The sequence below is a fragment of the Amblyomma mixtum genome, chromosome 9 (assembly GCF_055824585.1).
Source record: "Amblyomma mixtum isolate Tamu chromosome 9, ASM5582458v1, whole genome shotgun sequence".
NCBI lineage: Eukaryota > Metazoa > Arthropoda > Arachnida > Ixodida > Ixodidae > Amblyomma > Amblyomma mixtum.
This window is the reverse complement of record NC_143020.1, coordinates 31,736,338-31,764,135: the sequence shown is the minus strand read 5'-3', so window position 1 is coordinate 31,764,135 and position 27,798 is coordinate 31,736,338. Positions and strand designations below refer to the sequence as shown.

Here is a 27,798-nt window from a genome sequence, read left to right as displayed (position 1 = left end):
GTGTGACCAGAAAACACGGGCTAACACAAAGCACTTTTTCCCCATTTCTCTTGCCTTCAAAGAGACGACTTGACTACACGCATGAAGGAGATAATCCTTGGCAACCAAACACCACCACACAAGTGAAATCATCACGAACAAAGCAAGAGACAAACGTGAAAAGCAAGCGCAAAAGCAGCACGCTACGAACACAGCGTAAGGCGCCAAGCCCCCTCGGCCCTAACGCCATCTGGTGGCGTGGGAGGGAAATGGGTACTGAATTTCTTCTCCGGCCGCCGTGTGGACGGCGCGGTGAGCTGGATCACCTGAAATATTTCTTACACCGTGCTGCAGGGTATATGTTAGTGTATGTTAAAGAATCTCAGGTGGTTGAAATTTCCGGAGCCCTTCACTACGAGGTCCTTCATAGCCTGAGTTGCTTTGGGACGTTAAACTCCAATAAACCAAACCTAACTTCCTTTCAGGGATCTTTCGCGGTAATATGCAGCACGTTCGCTGGTTACTACGCTAGAAATCACAGGTGCGCCGCTGGGAGGGTTTCAGAGGTGCCTCTACAGGGAATACACGGGGCGAACAAGGAAACAATTTAAATCACCATTGTTGCTTACGCTTGTCTCGCCGCTTAGTCGCCTCCATGGTCGCAAGTGATTATGCTCCTGCAGATTTTATGCAGCGTATGCTTAGAGCGCGGTGCGGTGCCGCCACCTGCCGGAATCACAAAATACTAACTGGAGGAACGAGGTCGCGGCAGTAGAGCGGCGATCTGAGCTCTACATATAACGTCGGAAGACCGTGCCACGTTCGCAGAGCGTTGTGCGTTACTTTTTTAATTAAAAAAATGGCGTGACTACAGACTACTTGTGCCATTTAACGGCGTTCTTTGGCTTAATAGGATGCTACGTTCCTCTCCATCATGAGGCATATTGAATGAAGCTGCGGTTTTCGCATAACAGAAGAACGGCTTTCATGACGTCCGTTTTGTACTAATAACTCACCAAGTTCTCAGAATTTGGTCGAGCGTAGTTGGCAATAACTATACAACTTTTCAATAGCAGGCCTGTGTTCACTCTTTCCGGTTAATAGAACACATTAAATCTTAGTGGCGTGGACCACCTAATATCGGGAATATCACAAGAGGTGTATTTATGAAGTGATATTGACGCCAGTGCTCGTGCAGACGGAAGGGCCTTTCAAGAAGAAGAGGAAGTGTGTGTGTGAAAGTGAAAGTGATCTGGAAGCGCACGTCTGGGCTACGCCGCTGTTCACCCTCAGCCGATGATTACCAACGTGACATCTGGTGGAGGTGCTGAGTACGTCGTTAATGCACCGTACTCCCCCTTCAAGCCGCCATTCAAGACCTGTACAAGTACCGAAGGTAGACACGCCAGTCCACCAGGGCAGTCGCCGATTACAGGACTTACCTCCCGAATTTGGACTGCTCCCTGTTTCCTATTGTTCACGGAGGGCAGGTGTCACAACAATGAATCCTGCAGCTATAGTGTCGTCGGTCCTGCTCCACTACCAGCGAGAGCCATCCGATTTCCACGGTCAACCACACGAGGACGCCGAAGACTGGCTGGACCAGTATGACCGGGTGGCCATCTACAATGGTTGGTGCGCTGACTGATGTTCCGCGACTCCGGCAGTCACCTTATCGAGTGTCTACCAAAGAACGTGAGGCTATTAGCGCACAGGTGAAAGAAATGCTCGCAAATGACGTTATTCACCCTTCTAGGAGCCCGTGGGCGGCACCTGTAGTGCTTGTGAAGAAGGACGGCACCTTACGATTCTGCGTTGACTACCGTCGGTTAAACAACATCACTAAAAATGATGTGTATCCGCTGCCCAGAATTGACGACGCCTTGGATCGCTTATGCAACACCAGATATTTTTCTTCCATGGATTTGAAGTCTGGATAATGGCAAATTAAGGTAGACGAAAGAAACCGCGAAAAGACGGCATTCATCACTCCAGACGGGTTGTATGAGTTTCAGGTGATGCCATTTGGTCTTTGTTCGGCACCCGCGACTTTCCAAAGGCTCATGGACACCGTTCTTGCGGATTTGAAGTGGCAAACCTGTCTAGTCTATCTGGACGACGTCAACGTTTTTGCCCCGTCTTTCGAGGAGCACCTTCGTCGCCTCGAGGAGGTCTTGCAGGTCATATGCCATTTTGCATATGAAGAGTTAAAGTTTTTAGGCCATGTCGTCACCCAAGAAGGGGTTCTTCCGGATCCTGAAAAAACATCCGCCATTGCCAATTTTCTACCGCCGCGTGACCAAAAGGAAGTTCGTCGCTTCCTCGGGCTATGCGCATATTACCGCCGCTTCGTGGAGAATTTCTCTAAAATTGCTTCACCCCTTACTGATCTGACAAAAGCGCATATACCGTTCAAGTGGGAACCTCCGCAGCAGAAGGCGTTTCAAGAGTTTCAACACCGCCTGCAGTCACCCCCCGTGCTGGCGCACTTTGATGAGCTTGCTGACACACGGGTCCACACCGATGCGAGCAACGTTGGGTTGGGTGCTGCCCTTGTTCAAGTTCAGCGGTACCAAGAACGTGTCATCGCCTATGCCAGCCGTGCACTCTCCAAGACAGAAGCCAACTACTCTGCCTCTGAAAAAATTCAGGGGGCACTTTGACTGTCTAAAGTGGGTAGAGGCGGAAGCGTTTTCCGCACCACCTTCGCTGTTTCTGTGGCACTGGTGGCGTTACATATATTTGAGTACTAATTACTAAGTGATGGCAAATCACTAATTAATTGTTAATTACTGATTGATGCCTGAATGCTAATTAAGTGCTAATTAATGACGCTTAAGCTTCGCCTTTAGGAGTGGAACGCGACAGCGCGTTGTAGCGCTGCCAGGGTGTCCACGGAACGCCACCACCTGTTCGGCGCGATGCCTTGCCCTTTGAACGCAACGCTTTTTGAGGAAAGGAAATGGCGCAGTAATTCTCTGTCATCTCGGTGGACACCTGAACCGCACCGCAGAGGAAGGGAGGTGGGAGTGAAAGAAGATAGATAAAGAGGAGCCGTAATGAAGAAAATGAAAATTGTATTTGAGGAAAGGAAATTACGCAGTAACTGTCTCACACATCTCGGTGGACACCCGTCAAAATTCAGGGGGGCACTTTTTTGACCTAAAGTGTGGTCACTGATGTGTGGTTAAGATATTAAGCTTCGACCCTAAGAGTGGAATGCGACAGCGTCTTGCAACGCTGCCAAGGAGTCCATAGAACCCCATCGCCCATTCGGTTCTACGCCTCGCTCGTCGGTAAATTGGTTTTTGAGGAAAGGAAATGTATCTGTCTCTCATTTGTCGGTGGACACCTAAACCTCGCCGGAAGGGAATGGAGGAGGATGAGAGTGAGTGAAGACACCGTATTCACTAGACGCGCCTTTGTTCATACCAAACCATCGAGCTGGCATGGCGGCATGGATCGAGCTCCGGCTTTCGAGGGGAGCGGACGCGGCATGGCTCTCTCCGTGCGAGGTCCATTCACCGGCGATGGCCGGGGTGCGCGCGTTAATCACCGCCCCCCCGAGGGGTACAGGTTCGTGCTACCGTCGCTGCCGTCGCACGACGGCCTGAAGGATTGCGTGTTTCTACATTGCGACGTGGATGGGAGGCCTTAAAAGATTGAGGATTTTCGAACGCCGCTCGAAGCAATTGGAGATTTGAAAGGTGTGACAGGGATCGGCCCGTACCAGATGGGACACGTGTGGCTGCTCAAACACCGCACTCAAGAGGACAAGGACGCACTGGTACAAGCCAGCGGATTGGAGGTGAAGGGGCGGTACTGTGCCGTCATCGATCCGGTGCGTAGAGAGATAACCGCGAAGATCCACTGGGTTCCTTTCTACGTGCCGGATGAGACCCTTCGAAAGGTCCTGAGTGAGTTTGGGGAGGTGATCGACATCCGCTTGGAAGAATGGCGTGCGAGTGGTTTCGAGCTTGCGGAATCGACGACCCGTGTTGCTCGCATTGTCCTCAAGGAAGGTGTCACCCCGGATTCCCTCCCTGACCTTTTCAAACTAGCCGACGGCCCCGCACTCGTCGTCGTGCCCGGGCGGGCGCCGACATGTCTGCGGTGCAAACTAAAGGGCCACATTCGCCGGGAGTGCCAGACGCCAAGATGCAGCAAATGTCGCGCGTTTGGACATGAACGCATGGATTGCGTTCGTACGTACGCCGTCGTAGCCGGGGCAACCAGGGTGGCTGAGGAGACCAGCCACCTGATGGACGAAGAGGAGGCTGAGAAGGCAGCTTCCTCGGAAGACAGGGCAAAAGGCAGTACAGTGCAAACAGCGAGCGGCGAGGATAAAGCGCCAGCCGAAGTCTTGCCTAACGAGGAAGGGAAAATTCAGGCAAGCACGGCTGCGGTGAAAGAGCCAGCAGCGAGCCAAGGTCAACAGCCGGGGAGCGCCGCAGCTGCCCCACGAAACGAAGCTTCGAGCAGCGGAATTAAAGGAGCCGAAGCACAGGATTCCAGGAAAAACGACACCGACACCACAGACGCCATGGACGCCCAGCCAGCGTCGACAAAGAGGCGCCTGGAGAAGGCGGAGGGTGCAGTGGGGGAGCAGCGGCTCAACCAGCTCGCGAAGGAATGGAAGGTTGCAAGAGGGAAGAAAGGGAAATATGTGCGCCCTTCCCGTGCGTCATCGCTGTCGCGCGTCGACGGCGACCCTTCCCTGGAACCGAGCAGGAGTTGTGCAGGCGAGTAATCGCCTTCGTTTGGGTGAGCCCTCGCTTTCACAATGGCTCCTGTGCTCGCGCCTCTCCGGCTAACCACACTGAACGTGCGCGGCCTCGGAAGTAAGAGGAAGCAGTACCAACTGAAAAGGCTAATGGTGGAAAGGGAGCTGGATGTAGTCGCGGTACAGGAGACAAAAGTGGAGAGCGAGGGCCGCACTGATTGCACGGTGAGCCCGTTCCGTGGACTTTACGATGTGTGTGTCAGCCACGCTGTTGGGACATCGGCCGGTTGCTGTTTGTTTTTGAGGAAATCGGCTGGGTTTGTGGTAGAAGGTGTCACTAGTTGTTTGGAGGGACGTTATGTCATGTGTGACTTTAAACACGGAGATTTAGATGTTCGTGCTTTATGCATCTATGCGCCGACAAAAGCTAACGAGAGACTGGCTTTTTTTTTAAAACGTTGCTGACTTGTTTAAATGCAGTAGGCATCTCCTTGTTATGGGCGACTTCAACTGTGTACGCGAAATGGAGGATAGAACGCCAGCCAGCACCTGCAGAGATGCAAGTGCGGTATATCTGACAGACCTTGTAAATGAGGTAGACTTGCTGGATGGGGCCTATTTGGCAAGAGGTGGCAAGCGTCAACATTTCACTCATTATCAAGGATCTAGCCATGCTAGATTGGATCGTGTTTACATATCGTCACCACTTGCTCCTAACTGTGAGGACTATGTGGTGGAGCCAGTTTCCTTTAGTGACCACAGTTTGGTTATGGTATCACTAGGTAGAAAGAAAAGGAAGAAGGTTGAATGGGGCTTGTGGAAACTCAACGCGGATTTGTTGAATGATGTCGCGTTTGTTTTGGGAACGAAGGAAGAATTACACGCACTTTTAGCATCAGACGGAAGGTCCATAACTGAACGATGGGAAACCTTTAAACAAAAGGTTAAAATGAAAGCAATAGAAAGAGGGGGCGAGTTGAAGCGTAATGCGCAGAAGGAAGAGAAAAGCCTCAGACAGGAGCTAGATGATGATGATGATGAAAAGTCTTTATTTAATAAAAGAGGTGAGGCTTTCTTAAAGAGCCCCGCAATGGGTGGAGTCCCTATTCCGGGACCCCATTGGTCGAAGCCGCCAGCTTAGCCCTCTTGACCAAAGCCTTTTGGGCCTGAAGGTCCGAGCAGCCAAATAGGGCCGCCTCCCATTCCTCTCTGGTAGGGTTGGGGTGGGGGGAGAGAGCTGAGTTGCGCTGGCAAGCCCAAACCATGTGGTAGGTGTCAGCCACCTCGCCACAGTGTTTGCACCTGCCAGTGAACGCGGGATCGAAGTGTTTTAATACTGCCGGGCACAGCATTGTGTTAGTGAATAGTCTAAGTAGAACGCGTTCGTTTGCTTTCCCCAGTCCCTTTGCAGGGGCTGGGTACACGCGGTGCCTATCCTTATAATAAGATGTTATGTCTTTGAACGAGAGTAAAGAGCCACCTTCAGGTTTCAGGTGCTCAGGAGCCAATGGGAACGCCCGGTGAATGAGTGCTCGGGCCGCCGCGTCTGCAGCTTCGTTTCCTGCTAGGCCCTGATGGCCCGGAGTCCAAACTATGCAGCGGGGAGTAGGATCGGTGTCTCGGCTGCAGTTCCTTAGTATTCGTTCAGCTAGTGGAGTTATGCAGCCAGCCTCATAATTTTTACACGCCGAACGCGAATCTGTTATGATGTGTTTTGATTTGGTATCATAAGCAGCTAGGGCGATAGCAACCTCTTCAGCTTGTGTTGTGCCTGGGGCTTGAAAGGAGAGGCCATCCACCTGTATTTCTTGATGTATGACCGCGGCAGTGTACCACCCCCCGTGGGTCGGCCCGGCTACATCTACGTAGTAGACATCTTGCTTGTTGCCATAGTGGCGCGCTAAGGCTTCCGCCCTAGCCTGGCGACGACCACTATGGTCTTCCTTATCCATCTTAGTGGGGAGGGGTCGAACTCTGACGGCGCGTCTCCAGAGTTCGGGCACTCGGACCCGCTCCTGAATGTGGAAATCGTGTTGGATGTGAAGCCGGGCTAGCAAGTCCCGGCCCGACTTCGTTTGGGCTAGCCTCGTGTATTGATTTGTGAGATGGGCTTCCTTGAGCTCCTGAAAGGTGTTCACCGCTCCCAATGCAAGAAGTCTCGCATTGGAGGTGGAGACAGGAAGGTCAAGTGCCCTCTTCATCATTTTACGGAGTATTACCTCAACTTTGTTTTCGTCGTGCTTCCGCAAGTGTAGATAAGGGACCGAATAGAGAATTCGGCTGATTACGAAAGCATGGGCCAGCCGAACTGCATCCTTGCTTCGCAAACCCCCTCTCTTATTGGAGACGCGACGGACCATACGGCCCACCTGGTCTCCGATTTTGCGGAGCTTGTGCAATGTTGTGTCTACTCATCTTTGGCTATTGATGAAGAGTCCGAGTGTTCGAATTTCTTTGGCCTCATGTATGGGGCCACTTTTTAAGGAGAGATGTATTTTGGTATTGTCCTTAGGTGATGCCCTAAGGTGTACAAATTCAGATTTGCTGGGTGCGCATTGGAGACCACAGTGCCCTGCGTAGCGATCCACTACGTGAGCGGCTGCTTGCAGGCATTCCTCCATGCGCCCTAAGTTTCCCTCTGTGGCCCAGATCGTGATATCATCGGCATACAGCGCATGCCGTATGCCGTCAATACCCTGCAACTGGTCCGGGAGATGGAGCATCGCCAAATTAAAGAGTAGGGGGGATAGCACCGCGCCTTGTGGTGTCCCCCGTGTACCCATTTGATACGGACCGTATTCTGCCTCTTGGATTTTGATTAATGCTGTTCGATGGGTGAGAAAGTCTTTGATATAGTTGAAAGTGTTGCGGCCACAGTGGGTCTCACTGAGGTGTGTCAGTATGACGCTGTGTTTGATATTGTCGAAGGCTCCTTTCAAGTCTAAGGCAAGGACGACCTTGTCATTATGTGGATGTTCAACTGGTTGTATTATGTCTCTGTTGAGTTGGAGGAGTATGTCCTGTGCCGACTTATGTGAGCGAAAGCCGAACATAGTGTCTGGGAACGTATTCCGTTGTTCCAAGTATTCGGAGAGCCTATCCCGCACCATTGTCTCCATTAGCTTGCCCACACACGAGGTGAGCGAGATAGGCCTCAAGTTGTCTGTGTTGATTTCCTTTCCCGCCTTGGGGATGAAGGTTACTAGAGATGTTTTCCAGTCTAGAGGGAGCGGGGTTTCGCCCTTCCATATAGGGTTGATGTATTCCAGAAGGGCCTCATACGCCTGGTCAGGGAGATTGGCCAGAAGCTTGACTGTGACCTTGTCCCGTCCAGGCGCAGTGCCCCTTCTCATTTTAGCCAGGGCTGCCTTGAGGTGAAAGAGTTGGAACGGTTCGTCTAACTCAGGATTATCTTTGCCTGCGTAAAGATACTCCTGACCACAAGGGTCCTGTTTGCAGCAGAGATACTTGTCCCTAAGTGTGTCTGCGAGTTGTGTTGTGCTGCCCTTGAAATTTAAGTGCTCGTTGTAAGTGGCGCTGTGTTTCGCCCCGGGTCTGCGCGGGGTCTATAAGGCTGCGGAAAAGCCTCCAAGTGTTCTTCCCGGACATCTGCCTGGCAGCCGTGTTACAGCGATCTATCCAGTTGGCGTCAGCAAGTTTTGAGGCATACTGAGCTGCTTTGTGAGTGAGATCTAGGATGCGCTTCTTGAGTGTTCTCTTATGTTTCTGTCTTTTCCAACGTTTCGTGAGACTGCGGCGGGCTTCCCAGATGTGGAGTAGATGGTTGTCCACCGCTGGGCAGTCCTCCGTGGTTTGTATCTGTGTTTCGTGTTTCTTGAGTGTTGTCATAAGTGTTTGGGCCCACTGCTCGTATCCATCTTTAACCAGGCTGGTTGTGGGCAGGGACTTTCTGAAAGCCTGCCAGTCTGGGAGTCGAGCCTGTGTGAGTGGCCTTTTGAGAGGCCGCGTGTAAATTAGTGTGTTAATGATGCAGTGGTCACTGCCTAGCGTGTCTTCTGTATTGTTCCATTCCACGTGTTGGATGTGTTTGGAAAGTGTGAGATCAGGACACGTGTCCCGAGTCACAGAGTTTCCCATTCGTGTGGGATGTGCTGGGTCGGTCTGGAGGGTGATGCCTAGCGTAGAGATAAGCTCCGCTAGCTTTCTACCTCGCGCCTCCCCCTTTTTGTAGCCCCATAATTGGTTGGGGGCATTGAAATCGCCCACAATCAATAATGGGTCCCGACCCGCTATCTTCAGTGCCCGGCTGAAGATATCTGAGAAAGTAATATGTTTTAGCTTTGGCGGACAGTATATATTCAGTATGTGTACAGGGGGGTCAGAGCGTCGCAGGGGTAACACGGTGACCATAGTGTACGAGTATGTTATATCTATGTCGAGGTCTACCTCATGTGCTGTGTATGACTTATGTACAAGGATACAGGTGGATGGGTCCCGCTGAAATGTGTTATATCCAGAAATTTTTGCTGAAGCCCCAGGTTCTTGAAGCGCGACGATGGCGGCAAGAAATTCTAATGTTTCTAGGTAAAGGCGTAGGTGTGCTCGTTTCGCGTGGTCGCGAAAACCTCTACAATTCCATTGTATTACGCCCAAAGGTTCCTGTTTTGTTTTATGAGGTGTCCGTTTACTGCCCTGAGCCATGATGAAGGCTAGAGGCTGGCTGGCTCACCCCACTCACTGCATTGGTGTTCTGCACCGTAGCGAGGAGGTTATCCTCATTCTCTTCCTCAATAGCGTCGCGGCAAATTTTGGATGGGCGGCCTACTTCCTTTACGGGTCCTGCGCGCCTAAATAATTTTGGGCTAGTCTGTATCCAGGCTTTAATGTTTTGGGTGACTTGCTGAGTAATGGGCACAGTTAGTTGCTGAGTTATGGTTGTTACCAGCTGCTGCATTTGGGTTTGGATAATTTGTGAAATAATCACTGGTAGTTGGGCCATGTGATCGGCCACATTTTTCTCAATATCCGTCATGCGGCTTTCCATATTTGCAGTGAGCGGAGCACTTGACGGAGCGACGCTCGAGCACGCAGACGCCGGTTCACCAGCGTCCTCCATTGTTTCAGAGACAGGTGGCTCTGCCCTAGCGTTTTGTAATGCGTTGACTTGGGATTGTAGCTGCGCGTTCTGATTTTTGAGAAACGCTAGCTCTTTTCTCAGCTCAATTTCGAGAGGGGAAGGGGAGGGAGAGGAAATAGAGGCGACACCCGCCCAGTTGCTTACCTTTGATGTTGAGGGTGGGTTGTTGCCAAGGGGGGGGGGGGGGGGGGAAATCCCCGGCTTGGAAAGCTGGCGGCTTGGCCCCGGTCCCCGATTTTGCCTTTTTAGAAGCTGGAGGTGGTTGGTTTCCGCTGCCTTGTTGCCCGGCAGTTTTGTCGGACTTTCCCGTCTTGTTCATAGGCGACTTGCCCGGCTTGCCTGGTTGACCCGCTTGTTGCTGCTGGGCTAGCGGTCTCGATCGTTGGAGACGCCGAAACTTGATCTTGCAATCCGCGGAGCCAGTCAAATGGGCCTGCCCGCAGACCATGCAGCATGGGGTGCAGTCATGTCCTTTTAAACCCTGCTCGGAGGCTCCTACGTTATTCCCGCAAAATCCACATCTTCCGATGTTTGGGTGTGGGCAGTTGTCGACCCGGTGGCCGATGGTCCCGCAGCGGTAGCATGCAGGGATCGTCCGTTTATATTCTCGCACAAGTGTGCATTCACAATTGTAATGCACGTAGCGGGGCACCTTGCGGCCCACAAAGGTGAGCACCGCCACATTTGTGTTTCCCAGTTTGCGCACAAAGGCTATCTCACCTCCGCGCCACTGCACCTTATTCTTGAGAGTAGCCGTCGTCTCATCAGCCCGCACACTGATCACACCCCGGCACACCTCACCATTAAGCTTCACGTGGCCCCGAAATGGATGGGAGTCCGCTCCGGTCTTGAGGTCAAAGTCTTTAGTCAACTTATTTGCTGCGTCGATGTTTTGAGTTCCACAAACCACGAGGTTCTGGGTCCAGACTGGCCATATGCAGAGCGCGGCGCCAGCGTCTCCTCCCACATACTGGGCAATAGCCGCTCCCAACTCGCCGTGCCGGAAAATCGCCTTAAGGTCCATGGTTTTCCTTCGCTTCAGAACTACAATGATGTCTTCGGAGTTCATTTTCGGCGTCTCTTGCGGAAGCCAAAGAGCAGTCTTGTTATACAGCGGCAGCGAAGCGCGATCGCTGCCGGGTGCCTGTGTTGATTTGAGCGACGCCATCGATGCACCGCCCTTGGGACGCTGGGCCCGCTTGCGCATTGAAATCAGCGTAAAGAGGCCTTCATCTTCGATGGGCGGAGAGTTGTCTTCAGGCTGTTGGATGTCGATTTCAGTCCAAGCCATTGCAGTTGGATCATAGCCGCGTTGGGTAGTGGTCGCCATAATGCGGTGGCTTCGGGGAAGTTCCCGCGCCTACGGAATCGAGGCTAACCTTCGGCAGGTTTAGCGTTCCGCGGCGTGGCGATGACGAAAAATTGCCATAAAACAGCCAGTTTTGGGCCTACCTGCTCAGGACCAGTACTGGCAGGTTCCTCTCTATGTTGGGAAGGTGATAGTAGCGATTTCGATGGGGTCACACGAAAAGTTCCATGGTTCCTGGGGAAAATAACAGGAGCCGATACACCGCACCTCTGGTCACTCCCCAGTGTCAAGGAGCTAGAAGCGCTGCTTCAAATAGAAGCCCAACTCCCCGGTGGGTTCGGACAGGAAATACTAGCAATAAAAAGAAAGCTTGAGAAACTAGACGAAAATAAGTATAGGGGAGCAATAATACGTGCGCGGGGAGAAAAGCTACTGGCCGGTGAGGCTCCAACTAAGCGTGCGTTATCTGACGAAAAAGCTTACGCTAGAGCTAAAGAGATATTAGAGATAGATTACAAGGGGAAAACGACGCACGACCAAGCTGGTATAAAGAACGCCTTTGAGGATTACTACACGGAACTGTTCGGCCACAGATTACCCGATAAACCGGGGATTGAAGAAGATTTTTTCACAGTAATGCCTAGGCTGGACCTTGATACTACAACGGCACTCGAAAGGGATATCACCGTTGGTGAAGCCGAAAGAGCCATCGACGAACTAAACCTTGGAAAATCGCCAGGTCCAGATGGACTGAGTGCCGCTTTTTACAAAGAGTTTAAACCTGGTGTCACTGTGGCCTTGCATGGGGTATTCGTGGAGTCATTCGAGTGCGGATTATTCCGCCCTCTTTTACGCGCGCTCACACAGTTTTGATTCCGAAAAGTAAAGAGGAAGTCAAACTTCGCACGGTCACTGGATACAGACAAATCACACTAACAAACGTAGACTACAAGGTGCTGATGAAGGTGTTGGCTAGACGACTCCAGGCTGTAATCCAGGATTTAATTGGCCCCCATCAAACATTTGGTATTAAAAACAGAACGATACACACGAACATCCATGTGGCCAGGAGTGTTTTAGAACTTTGTGATAGCGAATTCCTGCAGGTAGCCATGCTGCAGATCGATCTCGCTAAGGCATTTGACAGGGTGCCACATGACATCCTCTTTAATTTGTTGGACTATGTCGGTGTTGGTAAAGTTATACGCGATGTTGTAAAAATGGCGTACAGAAACTGCACCACGAATCTTGTCATAAATGGTGAACTGTCGCGCCGTATAGATGTACGCTCATCTGTACGCCAAGGTTGTCCATTGTCGCCGCTGTTGTTCTCACTGTTCCTTGAGCCACTCTGCCAGAAAATTTTGCAGAATGAAGAAATACGCGGTTTTGGATTCCACACGTGTGAAGTTCGTGTGCTTGCATACGCGGATGACGTTGCCTTTTTTGCATCGGATAGGGAAGCATTACGGCTGTACTGAAAATAACACAGGATTTTTGTGCCCAGAGTGGGAGCATGTTAAACATAGATAAGTGCATTGGTTTGTGGCATGGCGCATGGGACATGACTCCAGATGTATTTGAAAATGTTCACTGGTCCACTACACCGAGCACATATCTTGGGGTGCCTCTTGAATGCTATCGTGAAAGCAATTCGGTCTGGAGCAAGAAGGCCGGTGAAATGAGAGGCCACAAAGCGCGTTAGCCATACACAGCTCCCTTTTCGCCAATAAAATGAAATCATTATTCTCAGCGCTGTTGAATTATTGGGCCGTCTGCAAACCTTGACCGCTCATCACGCCCTATGCTGGCTGACCAATCTCAAGGATCCTTCCGGCTGCCTAGCTAGATGGAGCCTTCTACTTGAAGAGTTCGATATCACCGTCATTTACAAATCCGGTCACACATATGCAGACGCAGACTGTTTATCTCGTGCTCCAGTGCAACCAGCTCCGGATGACGCTGCTGACGACGAAGTATTCCTGAGTGCAGTCCATACCAACGATTTCGCCAAGCATCAACGCGCCGACCCCGATCTTCGAGACGCCATTCCTTATCTTGAAGAGGCCAGCAGCATAGTGCCTAAAGCCTTCAGGCGCGCTTTGTCGTCTCTCTGCATACGTAACGGTGTTCTCTTTAAGAAGAACTTCGCTGCCAACACTAGGCCGTACTTGCTGGTCGTCCCTCTGTCCCTACACTATAAAATTCTTCACGCCTGCCATGGCGAACCAGCTTCCGGCCACCTTGGGATTACTAGAACACAAGCCAGAATTCAAGAGAAGTACTACTGACCGCGCCTGGGTCATGACGTTGCACAATACGTCCGAACTTGCCGGGATTGCCAGCTCCGTAAGGTCCCGCCCGTGAAGCCAGCCGGATTCCTCAAGCCCATTGAGCCGCCTTCGCAAGCGTTTCAACAAGTCGGCATGGATTTGCTTGGACCTTTCTCTACATCAGGCTCCGGAAAAAGGTGAATAATCGTAGCCGCTGATTTTCTCACACGTTATGCAGAGACAGCATCCCTTCCGAGTAGCACTGCCCTCGAAGTGGCCAAGTTCTTCGTGCATCAAATCGTCTTACGTCATGGTGCTCCACAAGTTTTGTTTACGGACAAAGGGGCTGCCTTCTCCTCTGAGCTCTTGCACCATATTCAAGTTTTTAGTCACACCAGTCATTGTAGGGCGACTTCTTATTATCCCCAAACTAACGGACTGACGGAACGTCTAAACCAGACGCTTGCAGACATGCTGTCCATGTACGTGGACGTGGAACATAAAACCTGGGACGACGTCTTGCCTTATGTCACGTTCTCGTATAATACACCCGTACAAGAAACCGCCAACATGACGCTCTTTAGCCTCGTTTATGGCCGTCAGGTGACGACAACAATCGATGCCATGCTGCTCCATGACAACGACCACCCAAATGACGACGTTGCATCCTTCTTACTACGCGCCGAAGCTGCCCGCCAACTCGCACGGCTTCGCCAAAAGGGCCAGCGCCAAGACCAACAGGGCCAGGACGCGCAACGCTACAACCTACGGAGGCGGCTTGTTCAATACCTTACGGGTGATATTGTCTGGGTCTGGTCCCCAATCCGACGCCGCGGCCTAAGTGAAAAGCTCTTGCGCCGCTATTTCGGTCTTTACCGAATTGTGCTACGCCTTGGAGCCCTGAGTTATGAAGTCGTCCCTCACGAGCCTCAACAATCTCGCCGCCACCCCCGCCCCGAGGTGGCCCATGTCGTTCGCCTGAAGCCCTACTACGAAAGGGCGCACTAACTCTTCTCGAGACCACTCCTGCGATCGTGGCGGCATCGGGTCGATGCCTTCGGAGGAGGGGGGCTAATGACGCCAGTGCTCGAGCAGACGGAAGCGCCTTTGAAGAAGAAGAGGAAGTGTGTGTGTGTGAAAGTGATCTGGAAACGCACGTCTGGGCTGCGCCGCTGTTGACCCTCAGCCGCTGATTACCAACGTGACACTACGACTAACATAACGGGCATTTCTGTCCATAAGAATCCCAACAAATTTCTCTCAATAAAACATATGAACTTTTGCCGTGATCATCGACAAACACCTATCTTAAAGAGCGATAACCTCACATGACGAAACGGGTAACTTCGATTGCGCATGCATGCTACGACTCATGTGCGCGCGCATGTTTCGAAATAACTTTGAAACCAGTTGTGCTTACCATCGCTGCAAGCATCGCCCGTCTAATGCAAAAATGCAACAGCAGCGATATGAGATGCCAACATTAGATCTGTATAAATGAATTTCACTGAATTAACTTTTTAAAGCCACGCCTTTTCGATGTGCTTTTTAAGGACCATGAAGGAAATGCGAGCAGCATACTGGAAAGCAATAAGTGGTAGTGGGTACCACCTTTTGCCGTCCTCAAGCTACCTGTGGGTTACAAGCAATGTCGTAGTGGATGACTCCAGAAGAATTGCGACCGCTTGTAATTATTTCCCATGCACCGACATCAGGCAGAACCCGGATTTTTTTTTTCATTTCGCTTCCACAAAAATGACCTCGCCGCATACTGAAATGGCTTCTGCGACACCGGCTTACGCAGCAGAACGCTGAAGCCAGTGATAGCTATGAAAAGAGACCTAAAGACGAAGTTGTTTAAGAGTACACGAGCATTTTTAAGGAATGTTCGGAATATATAGTTCATCTCAATTGTTGAACATGTAGACCAGCCTACCCAACATGTATTGCATTTATGAGTTACTGAGGGCATAGACCTGTCATTCTCATGGGAAGATCATTTCGACTTTTGCTCATGTCGTGCATCCCAAGCGCCGGATGTGAAACGCACTAAACTTAGAGCGTCATCGTTTTTTAGGACGTTTTTATTGCAGCACCAGAACATAAGCACAAGGGAGCTGTACAGTTGCAGAGAGCGCGCCTACATTCCGTCATCACATGCGGCTTCGCGCACTGTTCCCTCGGCCATTTTGTGAGCACCACCAAAAAGAGAACATACCTAGGATGAGGCTGTTTCCAACTGAAATATGGAGAGAAACCTTGTTCTGTTGTTTCAGAATGAAAAAAAAAGCACTGAATGTTTTAGCTGCACGAATGTTTAGCAACATCTGTAGCAGCAGCGTAGCTACTTATGGTCGAGCTAAATGTTATGGCGATCTCTTCTAAGAAGGCGCCGGCTCTGCCTTAGTGAGTGCGGTTCCTCTGAGGGTATCGGACGTGTGGTGGGTTGTCGAGATTGGTTGACGCAGCCCCAAAGAATTTCCGCAAAGTTATCGCCATGTGACGCGCACTTCTTCTCTGTAAGATAGTCGTGAGCGTTCTGTCTGGTTGCGTTATCTTCTTTGGCCACAATGGGCTTTATCGCACAAGGCGGGTTTCGGTCCCTCGCGGAAAGGTTTTCCATCGACGGAGGGTGAAGTAACGAAAGGCCCTTTTTAAAACTCTTCTAACCAGAAGAGCCGAGCACCAGGCCGGGAGAATCTTCTGCCCATTAGAAAACCATGTTCAAATCCGACGAGTTTAATAAATGCAATGTGATTCACAGTTCCGCAATTTGAATGTTGTTCCTCACCACGACGTGAAATTCTGTATAATCCGTAGCCACACGCAGAGAAGGTGTTCGTTGCCCAAGAGAAAAGAGGAGAAGGAAAACACTTTTACTGGTCGTCTTAATCTAATCCCGGCAGCACTGGGCATCGAACCCAGCACATGCGGAATGCGAGGCGGATGCTTTAACACATGACCACCACTTCGGTAAAAAAAAAAGGCCACAAGTGGGCTGCACCGCACAAAGCCGATTTCAGTTGGTGCACGGCGGAACGAATCGCTGACCAATCAGCGCAATGATTTTCTCCAAGGCACTTCTCCCCAGCACATCACCTCAAAAAAGCCGAGCGCCAGGCTGGGGGAAATCTTGTACCCTTTCAACAATTTTATCGCTTTTGCCTACGTTAAAGACAAGCTGTCGATAGGGAAGTTTTGGGACAAAACGTAAATATCGCGACAGCAATGACTCCAAGGGAGGTTCGCTCACGTCCATAACGGAGGAAATGCAAGGGCAGAATGCTTCAAGATATCTCGCATTACTTTTACGGTGAGACGCATGAGGCTTCTCGGCTCTCGAGTGAGCGTGCAGTGCGGGATAAATGATGTTTTTGTAAACAAGGTTCTCCAAAGAGTCAGAAAATTGTGAAGAGTACCATAAATCGATGATCAAGCTTGATCATATTTGAAGGTCCACGAGCGCTTGACCTTGAGCCAGTCTGTCCCGATGAAAGCGTTGAGTTTGAACCACAAACCCAACACGGCGACAAGAATGGATTCGCTTCAGCTTATGATTCCACCATAATCGTCGTCATTACATCATCACCAGCGCGACTATACCCACTGCAAGACAAAGACCTCTCCCATATCTCTCCAATTAACCCTATTCTGTCCTGTGCCAGGTGCGGCCACCTTATTCGCTCAAACGTCTTAATATAATCCGCCCACCTAACTTTCTGCCGCCCCCTGCTACTCTGCGTTCTCATGGTATCCAGTGTATTACCCTTAACGGCCATCTGGTATCTCGACTTAGCATTACGTGCCCTGTGCAGGAGTTTCTTCTTCTTGACTTCGACTAGGAAGCCCTTCACTCGCATTTGTTCCGTGACCCACTCTGCATTCTTACTGTCTCCTAACGTCACACATATCATTTCATTTTCAGTAGCTCGCTGCGTTTTCCTCAAATTCTAGTTGAACTGTTTGCGACAGCTTCCACGTTTTTGCCCCATAGGTCAGCGCCAGAAAGATACAGCGTTATGTGTGTTTGTTAATATTCTTGACGAATATTAGTACGCTGCTCTTCATGAGCTGAGAGAACGTGCCAAATGATCTGCACTCGTTCTTATTCTTCTAGTTATTTCACTCTCGTGATCCGGATCTGCGGTCACTGCCTTCCATAAGTACACCCCAAGTAAGTGACTTCACCAATGCCCTCTGAAATGCTCTTGCAACAGATGAATGGACCAATCTTAGCAAAACTTCCTAGCCCCTAATGAATTCTGCAAAGTAACATGCAGTAAGAGCCTCCGGTAAAAGCAGATCGTTACGGCCATGCCTAGTAGTGTCGAGGCCGACATTGTCAGGAAAGGATAAAAGAGAATAGAACGAATGCTGCAGCGATGAAGGAGATGATCTGGCGAATGCTAGCGTCCGAGGTTCATGTTTAACGGTCGCCTGAAGCCAAGCTCAAAGCCCAAGAATGCGCCGAACGGCTTGGTTGTGGCTGCCTCTTGGTTCATGTTGCCGTCAAGTAATTTTGGCCTCGTAAGGTCGTTAGGGTCACGTCGAATAGCGCCTGTACTGTTTATCGTGTCTTGTGAGCAGAGCTGGCAACGGTCTGGAAAGAGGAGGTGCTCTTGTTGGGTCAGTCCGGCTGGGCTCAAGCACTAAGCATTGGGAACTGGGAAGCACTAATATAAAAACCATGTGTTCAAATTGGACGAGTTTAACAAGTGCAATGTGATTCGCAGTCCCGGACTTTGAATGCTGCTCCTAAACAGGACATGAAATTCTGTTTAATCCATAGACACGAAGAGAAGGTGTTCGTTGCCCAAGAGAAAATAGGAGGAGGAAAACACTTTTACAGGTGGTGTGGACCTTATCTGTTGGACAATAAAAGTTTTCAACAACAACAATACTGGCAGTCTTAATCTAGACGCCTGCAATATTTACATTGAGTAGGACAAAATCACACTTAGGTTCTCGCTGTGATCCACCAACCAGGTGGTCCAGGTAGGGGAGGAGGATTGGTATAGTTGAGAGATGGTTGGTTTATGGGGTTTAACGTCCCAAAGCGACTGAGGCTATGAGAGACGCCGTAGTGAAGGGCTCCGGAAATTTCGACCACCTGGGGTTCTTTAACGTGCTCTGACATCGCACAGTACACGGGCCTTTAGAATTTCTCCTCCAAAGAAATCCCAGCCGCCGCGGCCGGGATCGAACCCGCGTCTTTCGGGTCAGCAGCCGAGCACCATAACCACTGAGCCACCGCGGCGGCCTATATATAGTTGAGAGAATTCGGGGCGACGGTATAATAGACCCAGTGTTTCATCTATATGTAGGAGGAAGGGCAGTTAGTTTGTATAGTGCAAAAGTCGACAAACTATAAAAGGGCCTGTGTCTTTTTTCTTCAGTTGGCAAGGTCCATTTGTGTTAGTGTTCCTAAATCAGTATTAATTAGCCAGAGGCATAGTTCTTCCTTGTGAGAAAATTTACAACAATATTTCAAATATAATCTCTACGGTGCAGGGGTAATGGCGTTGAACTTTTCCTTCCAGTTAATCTCGTCATCCCCGTAGTGAACGCTTCTGCTGTGTGACGCTATCAGTAAAATAACAACGGAGCATTTTTCAGAAAATTGACTTGACAGATCGCGGAAATATTAGCTGTACACCGTGTCGGTGCTTTGGATTCGAATGCGGTCTTGTCCACTTTAGCAAGGAGAAGGATCAGAGCAAGAACCATTTGAAGAGAGAAGGATAATAAACATCTCATTTCCAGGAGAAGTAATAGGGTAGAAGTTAAATCACTCTGACCTGTTCTAGCTCTACCCTGGTGTATAGGACACCACACAATCGGAGTCTAGCTGGACCAAGGGCGAAGCAAAATGGCAAAACGGAGGCCTGGCCACTGCGGCCAGCCGTGTTAGTGCAACCAGTCGTGACTTAGTCGGGATGTGGATAGGCAGGTTGCTGTGATCAGACCTTTGTATTATGTGTAGATGTAGTGTCAGCCGTTGCGAGGCTATAATGAACACCGCACGCGGCTGACGTATACGTATTCGTGTTTTGTTGTGGCCCCTAATGTCGCGCAAACGGAAGCGTTCAACAGTTACTCCAGGAGGCAGTGTCATGCAGCCCTTCTGTGACCTCATCGGACGGCGGACGGGCTGTCATGACCACGCCTGTAGGTGGCCATGAGATGTTATTCACCGGTTGAGCCGTCTGCCTTATAAGCACCGAACTCACGGTGGCATCGCAGTACTGAATGTGCAACGGCGGGGCAAGAAATGCGCATCGGCAGGAACTGGCCGTCGGTGCGAAGCGTGAGCAAATAGCTACAGACAACACACGCGTCAAGGAGAAGACTGCATCCTTCTTGACCCAGTGCGTACACGAGCTGGCTTGGATCTACGTACTCCTAAGCATACCGGGGAGCCTCATTGCATTATAAGGCCTGCTCCAGACGCAGGGAGTGTGGACTCGTCGTGAACACGTGAGGTGCGGACCAGTGCGGTCTCGTGATCTGGTGCTATCTGTCCATGTTGAGACGCGTCCTTCTGCACCCTATGCTGTCAGCTTCCTGCACAAAATGTAAATACAAAAAGTTGTTTTTTCTTCCCACTAAGAAGACGCTTCGGAGTGTTCCTTCGACGCAGAGCCTTGGTCGCGGCTTCAACGCAACGAGAATATCAACATGTATAAGCTTCCTGGGGAAAAGAGTAAATAGAATTTATGTTCTGTTAGACACATGAGTTTCTCGGATGGTTAAAGAAGAAAGAACGTGTTTTATAGCGTTCGCTATATGGTTTATAGTTTCTGAAGTTTAACGTCCGAAAGCGACTCAGCTTACACGCTCTCAAAAAGAAGCCATCAACGCGCCATTGCGCACAGCGAATGCTCCACGCCACATGTGCCTCTATAGCGGATGGGCGCGAGCTGCCGGGGGGCATGTCCTGCTGCCTCTGGCCTGCTGATGATACTCAGAGAAGAGAGCGAGCGAGAAAAAAAAACAATAAAAGCACAGTGATAAGCGTCCATTAATTCTTACTGCCTCCCGGTTTTCGAACCGTGAACATGGATATTGTCATTGTTTGGCTCAGTACCTCTATCTGCGTTGCAAAACGAAAGAAAATTTCGACTTCCAGACGATCAAGGAAGTGACTAAATTTCTTCGAATTGATAGGAGGAATACTGATGTCAGCAGCGTCAAAATTTGTCGGAATAGACTACCTTGTGAAACGAAAGAAAATTTGAACTTCCAGGCGATCAAGGAAGTGATTCAAAATTTCTTCGAATTGATGGGAGGATTACTGATGTCAGCAACGTCAAAATTAGGTGTGTCTGCAAAGCGAGAAAACAGCAGCATTCATCTACGAGAGATTGCACGTATCATAACTGAACGCGCGCTGCCGGCGGCCGTTGAGCTCTAGTGGGGTCAAAATCACACGTGTCATAAACGATAAAACTGGAGTAGGTGTGTGTAGAGTCATAATCACCAGGGTGTTATCATCCTAGAAATAAATGCCTGACATCTGACGTCAGTAAATGTCAGAACGAAATAATTAATGGTTGGTGAAATGTAAATTTAAAAAAATACTCAAATATAAGCTTAGCGGCTTAGCTAATCAATGAACGAAAGCTAATTGGAATTGGCAAGAGAGAGGTTAGGAGTTCCATGCCCATTTTGACGCTTCACAGGTTATTACATACTCATGCTTACGTGCATACTCAACCTTCTTCCGCTCGCGGTCTTCAGTGCGATCTTGTCGCTAATACATTTCACGGAATACATGGCCCGCTTGCACGAAGCAAGTATTACGTTAGTTCCCAATGCTGTCTGATTCGCAGTCGAAGCCCAGCGCTGTTGGTTTTGTGGAAGGAAAGGCGCATAACTAACCCTTTGGGTAAGGCGACACCGCTTTGAGGTAGACGTGGCGGTGGTGTCTATCTATAAAAACCCGTTGCGCGTAACGCGTTACACGGTGGCCGTTTTACCCCTAAATTGTTTCTACTCATTGACTTGCTAAATGCTACAGTTCTTGCTGTTAAATTTGTGGTACTGAAGTCCACCGAGCCTTATTTGCAGCTTCTCCTTTACAGCGCGGTGCTGTGTTGAAGTGAGCGAGCTGTAGAGCCGTCAGCAAGAGGCATTTACTAGTAGCTATGCTCGTAAAAATATCCTGCTCTTTCTTCGTTGCTGATGTGCAGGGACAGTTTTGTGGTCTGTCATTTGACACCGCGAGTACTCTGTGGACCAAGATCATTAGCAGTCGCAGTTATCGGCATCCATCTTTTCTTTCGTGTTTTTTTTTATTTTCGAAAACCCAATACAAACACACGCAAATCGACGCACACTCATGCTGCACCAGATAAAAAGTTATGCTCACTCAGCATAGTAGGTCTTTCAGCAGGGCAAGCCGTCGGAAAGCTTCAGTGTGGTTCGCAATGTAAGATGCGCCCCTTATTAGTGCGTAAGTACTAATCCTACGAGCACCAACTCCGAGCAAAATCGTCCGTTGTCTGTTCCCTTGTCTGTTCGCAGCTGGCCTAGCGCGAACGCTTAGTCCCGGGGCACTGCCCGCTCACCGTCATCTTTTACATAGCACAAATCCATGCTTTCGCATTGATTCGAATATATTAGACATTCCATGTAGTTAGTTTGTTATGAGTATCAGGTAGGAGTTTGTTACGTACCTGCTTCAGGCTTCGTAATGGCAAAATCTTCTCAGATGCTTATTGTTAACCTTCCTCGAAAGTAAACTATAGGAAGGACACTGGTAATGAAAAAGAAATGTACACTTTTTTTACCAAAATAAAAGTAACTCTTAGAACAACACACGTCATGCAGATCATTAACTGCCAAGGTCCCGCTAACATATTTAACTGGAATCCCTTGCAAAAAGGACGCAACATGAGCGACTCTTCCTTGCCTTTCCATTGAAGTATGCGAGCGCGTCCAATTTTAGTGCTGTACTCTGCTAATCAGACGGATCATGAGGCGGGCTGACAGAGAACTCTGAAACCGTTCCTAGTAAACAACATGTGTCAGCTATAGGAGAAAGTACATCTTGACAAGAATGCGCAAAGTGGTTCAATGTGTTAGAAGCAACTCGCGAATATATGTCCACAGATACCTGTAGAACTGTCTCTGGATAGCCAGATCTGCTATAAGCCGCATAGCCCTATAATTATCCTGCGTGCGTAGAGCCATAAAGGCAGAGGTGTTGAGCCGTTAGCACGTGCACTCGCCTTCAAATTTGATAGAATTGTACTATGGGAAGAGAAATTGATATCTGGGCATGAAGGACGCATTCCAGGAGGTTTAGTGGAAGAGAGAGGGTGGGCGGCAAGGGGTGGCCTGGTGGCTCAGAGGTTATTGCAAGAGCAAAGGAGTACGACACCATAGGGTGGCTGACACTGGAAGAACCTTCAGGATGCCAACCTTGGAGAAGGTTGTGACTAGCGTGCAGGAATGCGCAACTTGACTGTGGTTTCACGGCAGATTGCCGGGCTATGTGGCTAAACAAAAGTTACAGCCTTTTTTCTCACTGGAAGGCTAAGATAATAAGGCTAGCTTTGCAATTTTTCTTAAGGAAATCTGGCCTTTATCCTTATTTCTTTCAAATTCTCTGCCGTCTACACGTCCTGGTAGCCAGAACGTGACCCAATTTCATAGTGATTATGCATGGTTTTGCTTCAGTATCCTTACGAGGAGTTGAGAAATATACTCAATCAGGCATCATATGGGGGCGATGACAGCGAAGAAACAGCCTTACTGAAGAGGCTTCGTTTTACAAGGATGTGGAACACCTGGGCACATAAGTGATTGCATCAATTCCACAAAGCACAAAACAGTGGAGCTTATTCAAATTGTAAACTCATGTGGGCACTCTTCTGGTATCCGTACTCCTAATTTCCTGCTTTCACCGAGTTTATCTCCAACTAGATCAACAGTCTCGGAAGAGAACAGCAGTTTGCAATTGGTAACGACGAGCTGGAAACGGTAAGGGAATAAGTCTATTTAGGGCAGGCAGTTACCGCAGATTCGGATGACGAGAGGGAAATAACTAGTAGAATCATTTTGCAGGTTCTCTTAGATCATTAATTACCAGTTTACCAATATCCTTAAAGAAAAAAAGCTTATAAAAGCTATATCTTACTGGTAGTCGCCTAAGGGGCAGAAACGTGGAGGCTAACGAAAAGGGTTCAACTTAAGGACAGGGAAGCGAGCTCTGGAAAGAAAAAATGATAGGTGTAACATTAAGAGATAGAAAAAGGCCAGAGTCAATCAGGGATCAAACTCGGTGTGATAACGTCCAAGATGAGATCAATAGGAAGAAATGGGCTGGGGCAGTGATTGTAAATGAATTAGAGAAAAAATAGTGCAAACCATGCACACCACGAGAAGGAACGACGACGAGACACAAGCGCTAACTCACAACTGAAAATTTATTGAAACCAGGAAGCACTTTACATAAGGTGAAGCTTCGAGAGGAAAGAAGGGTGACAAGGATGAGAAGGAGAACAAACGCAACCATCTCGGAACGCAGAAACAGGCAGGCAGCCCAAAATCACAAAAATAAAAAGAACAGTTACCTGATAGCAGAATCTAGAAAATTGTACTCGGAGGCAAAAGGCGATAAAGATGGAGTGCTAACACACCTACAGCCAAATTTCTTTATGTAGAAAGCCTCCAGACTAACACGTGCAGTTTTATCCGTGCTCTTGCCAAGAATCTGTCTCCTTTAACCGAGCCTCACAACCGTCGCAGCTCATTACGTGCGCAACCAAGTGTGCGTACTTATCTTTCATATCCGATAAATTTCGAGCATGGTCCCCCAAACGCTCGTTGATTCATCGGCCCGTCTTAAGGGGATAGCGTAAACCACTCCTACGGAACACTTCGTAAACGGAGTATCGTGCTTAATCTGGCAACCCCGCTTTCTTGTAACAGCTGGACGCCCCACTCCAGCTGTTTCGTGCTATGTGTCGTGCGCGTGTGATGGAACAGCGATCGTCCAGATCTCCACGCGCGTGCGACTTGTATATATGTATATTTTAACCTTGTAGCCGTGCGCGTATGATGGACCAGTGATCGCACAGATCTCCACGCGCGTGCGTCTTGTATATATGTATATTTTAACCATTGCAGATATGTAAATAGACTCATTGAAAGTGTACCCCTCCCCCTGTCCTTTCTACTGTCCCCTCATCACTTTTCTTTCACTTCTACCTTCTGCCTGCTATCCTTTATTTCGCTGCCCCAGCTCAGGTGCTTCCTTTCGCGATAGCAGATGCCGGGGCAGCAAACACTCTTTTACCTTCCGTTTTGAAATGAAAATATAACCACTTACTACTACTACTTACTACTTTCTTGAGCTGCAGATTCGGGGGCACAACTTTACCAGCTTGTTAGGAGCCGAAAAGGCGACACTCACGCCATACCTGTTGGCCACTTTCTTCAAGTCGTGCGAGATTTTGTGCACGTAAGGCATAACCAGTGGATTCTGTGTCCTGTGGCGGTCCTCTCCTGTATTTCCTCGTGTTCTGTGCTTCAGTTTTTGAAGGAGGGTCTCGCAAACAGCAACCAACACAGCGCAGGGAAACCCAGCAGCCGAAAGTCGGCTCATCTGATTCAGAAAGCTATTTTGCAACTGGTGCGGGCACGATTTCTTGAGAGAAGACTCCAGACAATGCGACGCAATCTCTCTTTTTACAATCTTGGAGTGCATGGAATCGTAAGGCAAAAGATCTTTTTTTGCACGTGGGTAATAACCCCAGCAAACGTGTCTTTCAAGAAAGGTTAGTTTCAAGTATAAAAACTGTAAAACATTAGTGTCGGGTAGTTCATGGGTAAAAGAGAGCCCAAGTCCATGTTTGTCAAAAGCATTTAAAACTTCGCCTACTGTAGAGGAGTAGGCGAAGGTTGTCTGCTTTTTTTAAAAGCAGAGAGTGATTGTAAAGCGAAGGCAAGATAACCGATGGTCCTTAAGGGTAACGGAGTGGATTCCAAGAGAAGGGAAGCGTAGCAGGAGGAGGCAGAAAGTTAGGTGGGCGGATGAGATAAAGACTGCATCTGGCGAAGGACAGGGTTAACTGGAGAGGTATAAGAGAGGCCTTTGTCATGCAGTGTGCATAGTAAGGCTGACGACGATAATTATTATAATGATCGGCAACTCAAGAACCAGCAAGGCACGTCGTGCATGTCAAGGATACTTAGCTTGTTTAGTCTAAGCCAAATGTCGAAAATTCAGTTTGATTGAATTTGGTTTGGTTATTCGGATTTAACGTCCCAAAGCAACTCAGGCTATGAGGGATGCCGTAGGGTTGGGCTCCGGAAATTTAGACCACCTTGGGTTCTTTAACGTATACTGACATCGCACAGCACACGGGCCTCTAGAATTTCTGCTTCATCGAAATTGAGCCGCCGCGGCCGGGATCGAACCCGCGTCTTTCGGGCCAGCAGCCGAGCGCCGTAACCACTTAGCCACCGCGGCGGGGCTTTTGACTGACTTTGATCGTTTTCCTTTTTTCATTGTGAAACCCTAGAGCCCAAGACATATACAAGGTGTTTCACCTAAGACTTCGAACAATCTTTAAAAGTGAGATTTTTGAGTTATAAGGGCGCTTTTTTCGGCATACCATAGTCAGTGGTGTAGTACATCAGAGTGCAGCTAAGGCGTGCTAACTAGCAGGCTGTTTAACTAATATTGAATAGTTAACTTTTAACTATTTATGTTAGGCTCCTTAATTAATCATAGGCGCGTAGCCCACCATAAATAACACCATATCAGTTTTTAGAATTTCGAAAGCGCGTTTCCCTCGGCCCTGTGAGCCAACAAATTTGGCTACATTGAGCCTTTATACAAGCGCCTTCTAGAAGCTTGCATGCAAACTCTCCAGTGCACGCAACTCATTGAAACAGCCATAATTTGCATGGCCAGAGAGCCTAGCGCAACAAGATATTCCAAATTCTTAAAATGATGCGTGTATTGCTTACGGTGGGTTACACGTTTGTCAAAGGAGTCCAACAGTAATAGCTAAAAATTTAACTACGCAATATTTGTTAACAACCCTACTAGTTAGCACGTCTTAGCTCTATTCTGATGTATTACACCTGTGAAAATGCTATTGCGAAAAGAGCGCTCTTCTAAGGTAATACGCCGGTTTTTAAAAACTGTGTAAAGTCTTAGGTGAAACAACCTGCGTATATAACATCTTACTCGAGCTGTAGTTGTACATAATCATAACATGTCAGAGCGGAAAGAAGAATACTCGGGACAAGGTTCATATATATACAGAAGCAGCCGGTACTTTTAACTGCACTCTTCGAAAAAGGTAATAATTTTTTGTGAGGGTAAATTCCTAAAGTAAAAGGCTATGGACCTGAGAAGACAACAACCTTTGCCAGTCAAACAGGAAGTTATAACATCCTGTATATTTGCTTTTGTTTTGGGCTATATATCTTTGAGCATCGCTCATCGGTGCAGCCATTTCGTTTCAAAGGAAGGACGCCAAAGATCGACGAAAACGGCAGGGTGAGCATTAACATCTTTTCTTCTTGGTTTCTTGAAGATACCAGAGAATGCATTTTAATAAAAATCGAACCACACTATCATTGTAGCTGTACGAAATGAATGTCAACAGGTAGCTAACTTGAGTGGCGCTCCATGGAATCTTAAGCTTATATCCTCCTTGGGCGCAGGAGCGGTAGTGACTGCTATAAAATTCCCACCATGTAACATGAGCAACTATGGGGTACACATGATTTAAACAGGCATCATGCACATAGCTTGTGAGTACCCGCTCTCCGCCCCCCAAATTTCATGTGCTTCAGTGAGCCGTGTCGCATTCTTTCAAAGCCATTTTCTACGGGAGGAGTTTGCTACACAACTGACGTAAAACAACTTGTTACTACAAAGTTAAAAGCACCACTGCCTAAGGATTCATTTTCCTTTAAGAGAAATTTTTGTGACACTTCTAGACTTTAGAGAAGGAGAGACAAGCAAAGGAAAGAAAAAGTGGGAAGCTTAAGATGGCAATGCGTCAGATGCTATCCCACACGTGCGGACTGGGATAATGGAGGCAAAATAGAGTAGACGAATGAAACATCAACGGAGGTCGAGGGTGGTCCATTTTATTCCGCGACATATAGGCTTTAGAAGCACTTCAACTAGGGAGACTCTACTAGTGTCCGTTTGTTCCAATGCGCTCTCAACGGCATTATTACTAATAGAACCTTATCGTTGATGCTATTCCAAGCAAAAGGCCAGCTTGCCTTCAGCGATCCTTTGCTTCTTGTTCTACGCACACTATCGCATTCCGGAATAGACATTCTTGTGCGCAAGGAGCGACTGGCCTAACCTCTTCTGTTAACTGCTTACTAGGCCTCGATGTCTCTGTATATGGACAACATGTGCTACAGTAGGCTG

General features: G+C 48.8%; 1 protein-coding gene across 1 annotated transcript; it reads left to right on the top strand.

The window, feature by feature from the left end:
- The first annotated feature begins 3,669 nt into the window (after positions 1 to 3,669).
- LOC149328662 (uncharacterized) lies at positions 3,670 to 4,729 on the top strand. The gene has a single exon (XM_089559055.1). It carries the CDS (start codon positions 3,713 to 3,715, stop codon positions 4,727 to 4,729), a length of 1,017 nt encoding a protein of 338 aa, XP_089415181.1. The 5' UTR covers positions 3,670 to 3,712.
- The last annotated feature ends 23,069 nt before the right edge of the window (positions 4,730 to 27,798 follow it).

Excerpts from the sequence above, each read along its gene's own strand:
- LOC149328662 (XM_089559055.1), top strand. The coding sequence starts at position 3,713 with ATGGGACACGTGTGGCTGCTCAAACACCGCACTCAAGAGGACAAGGAC.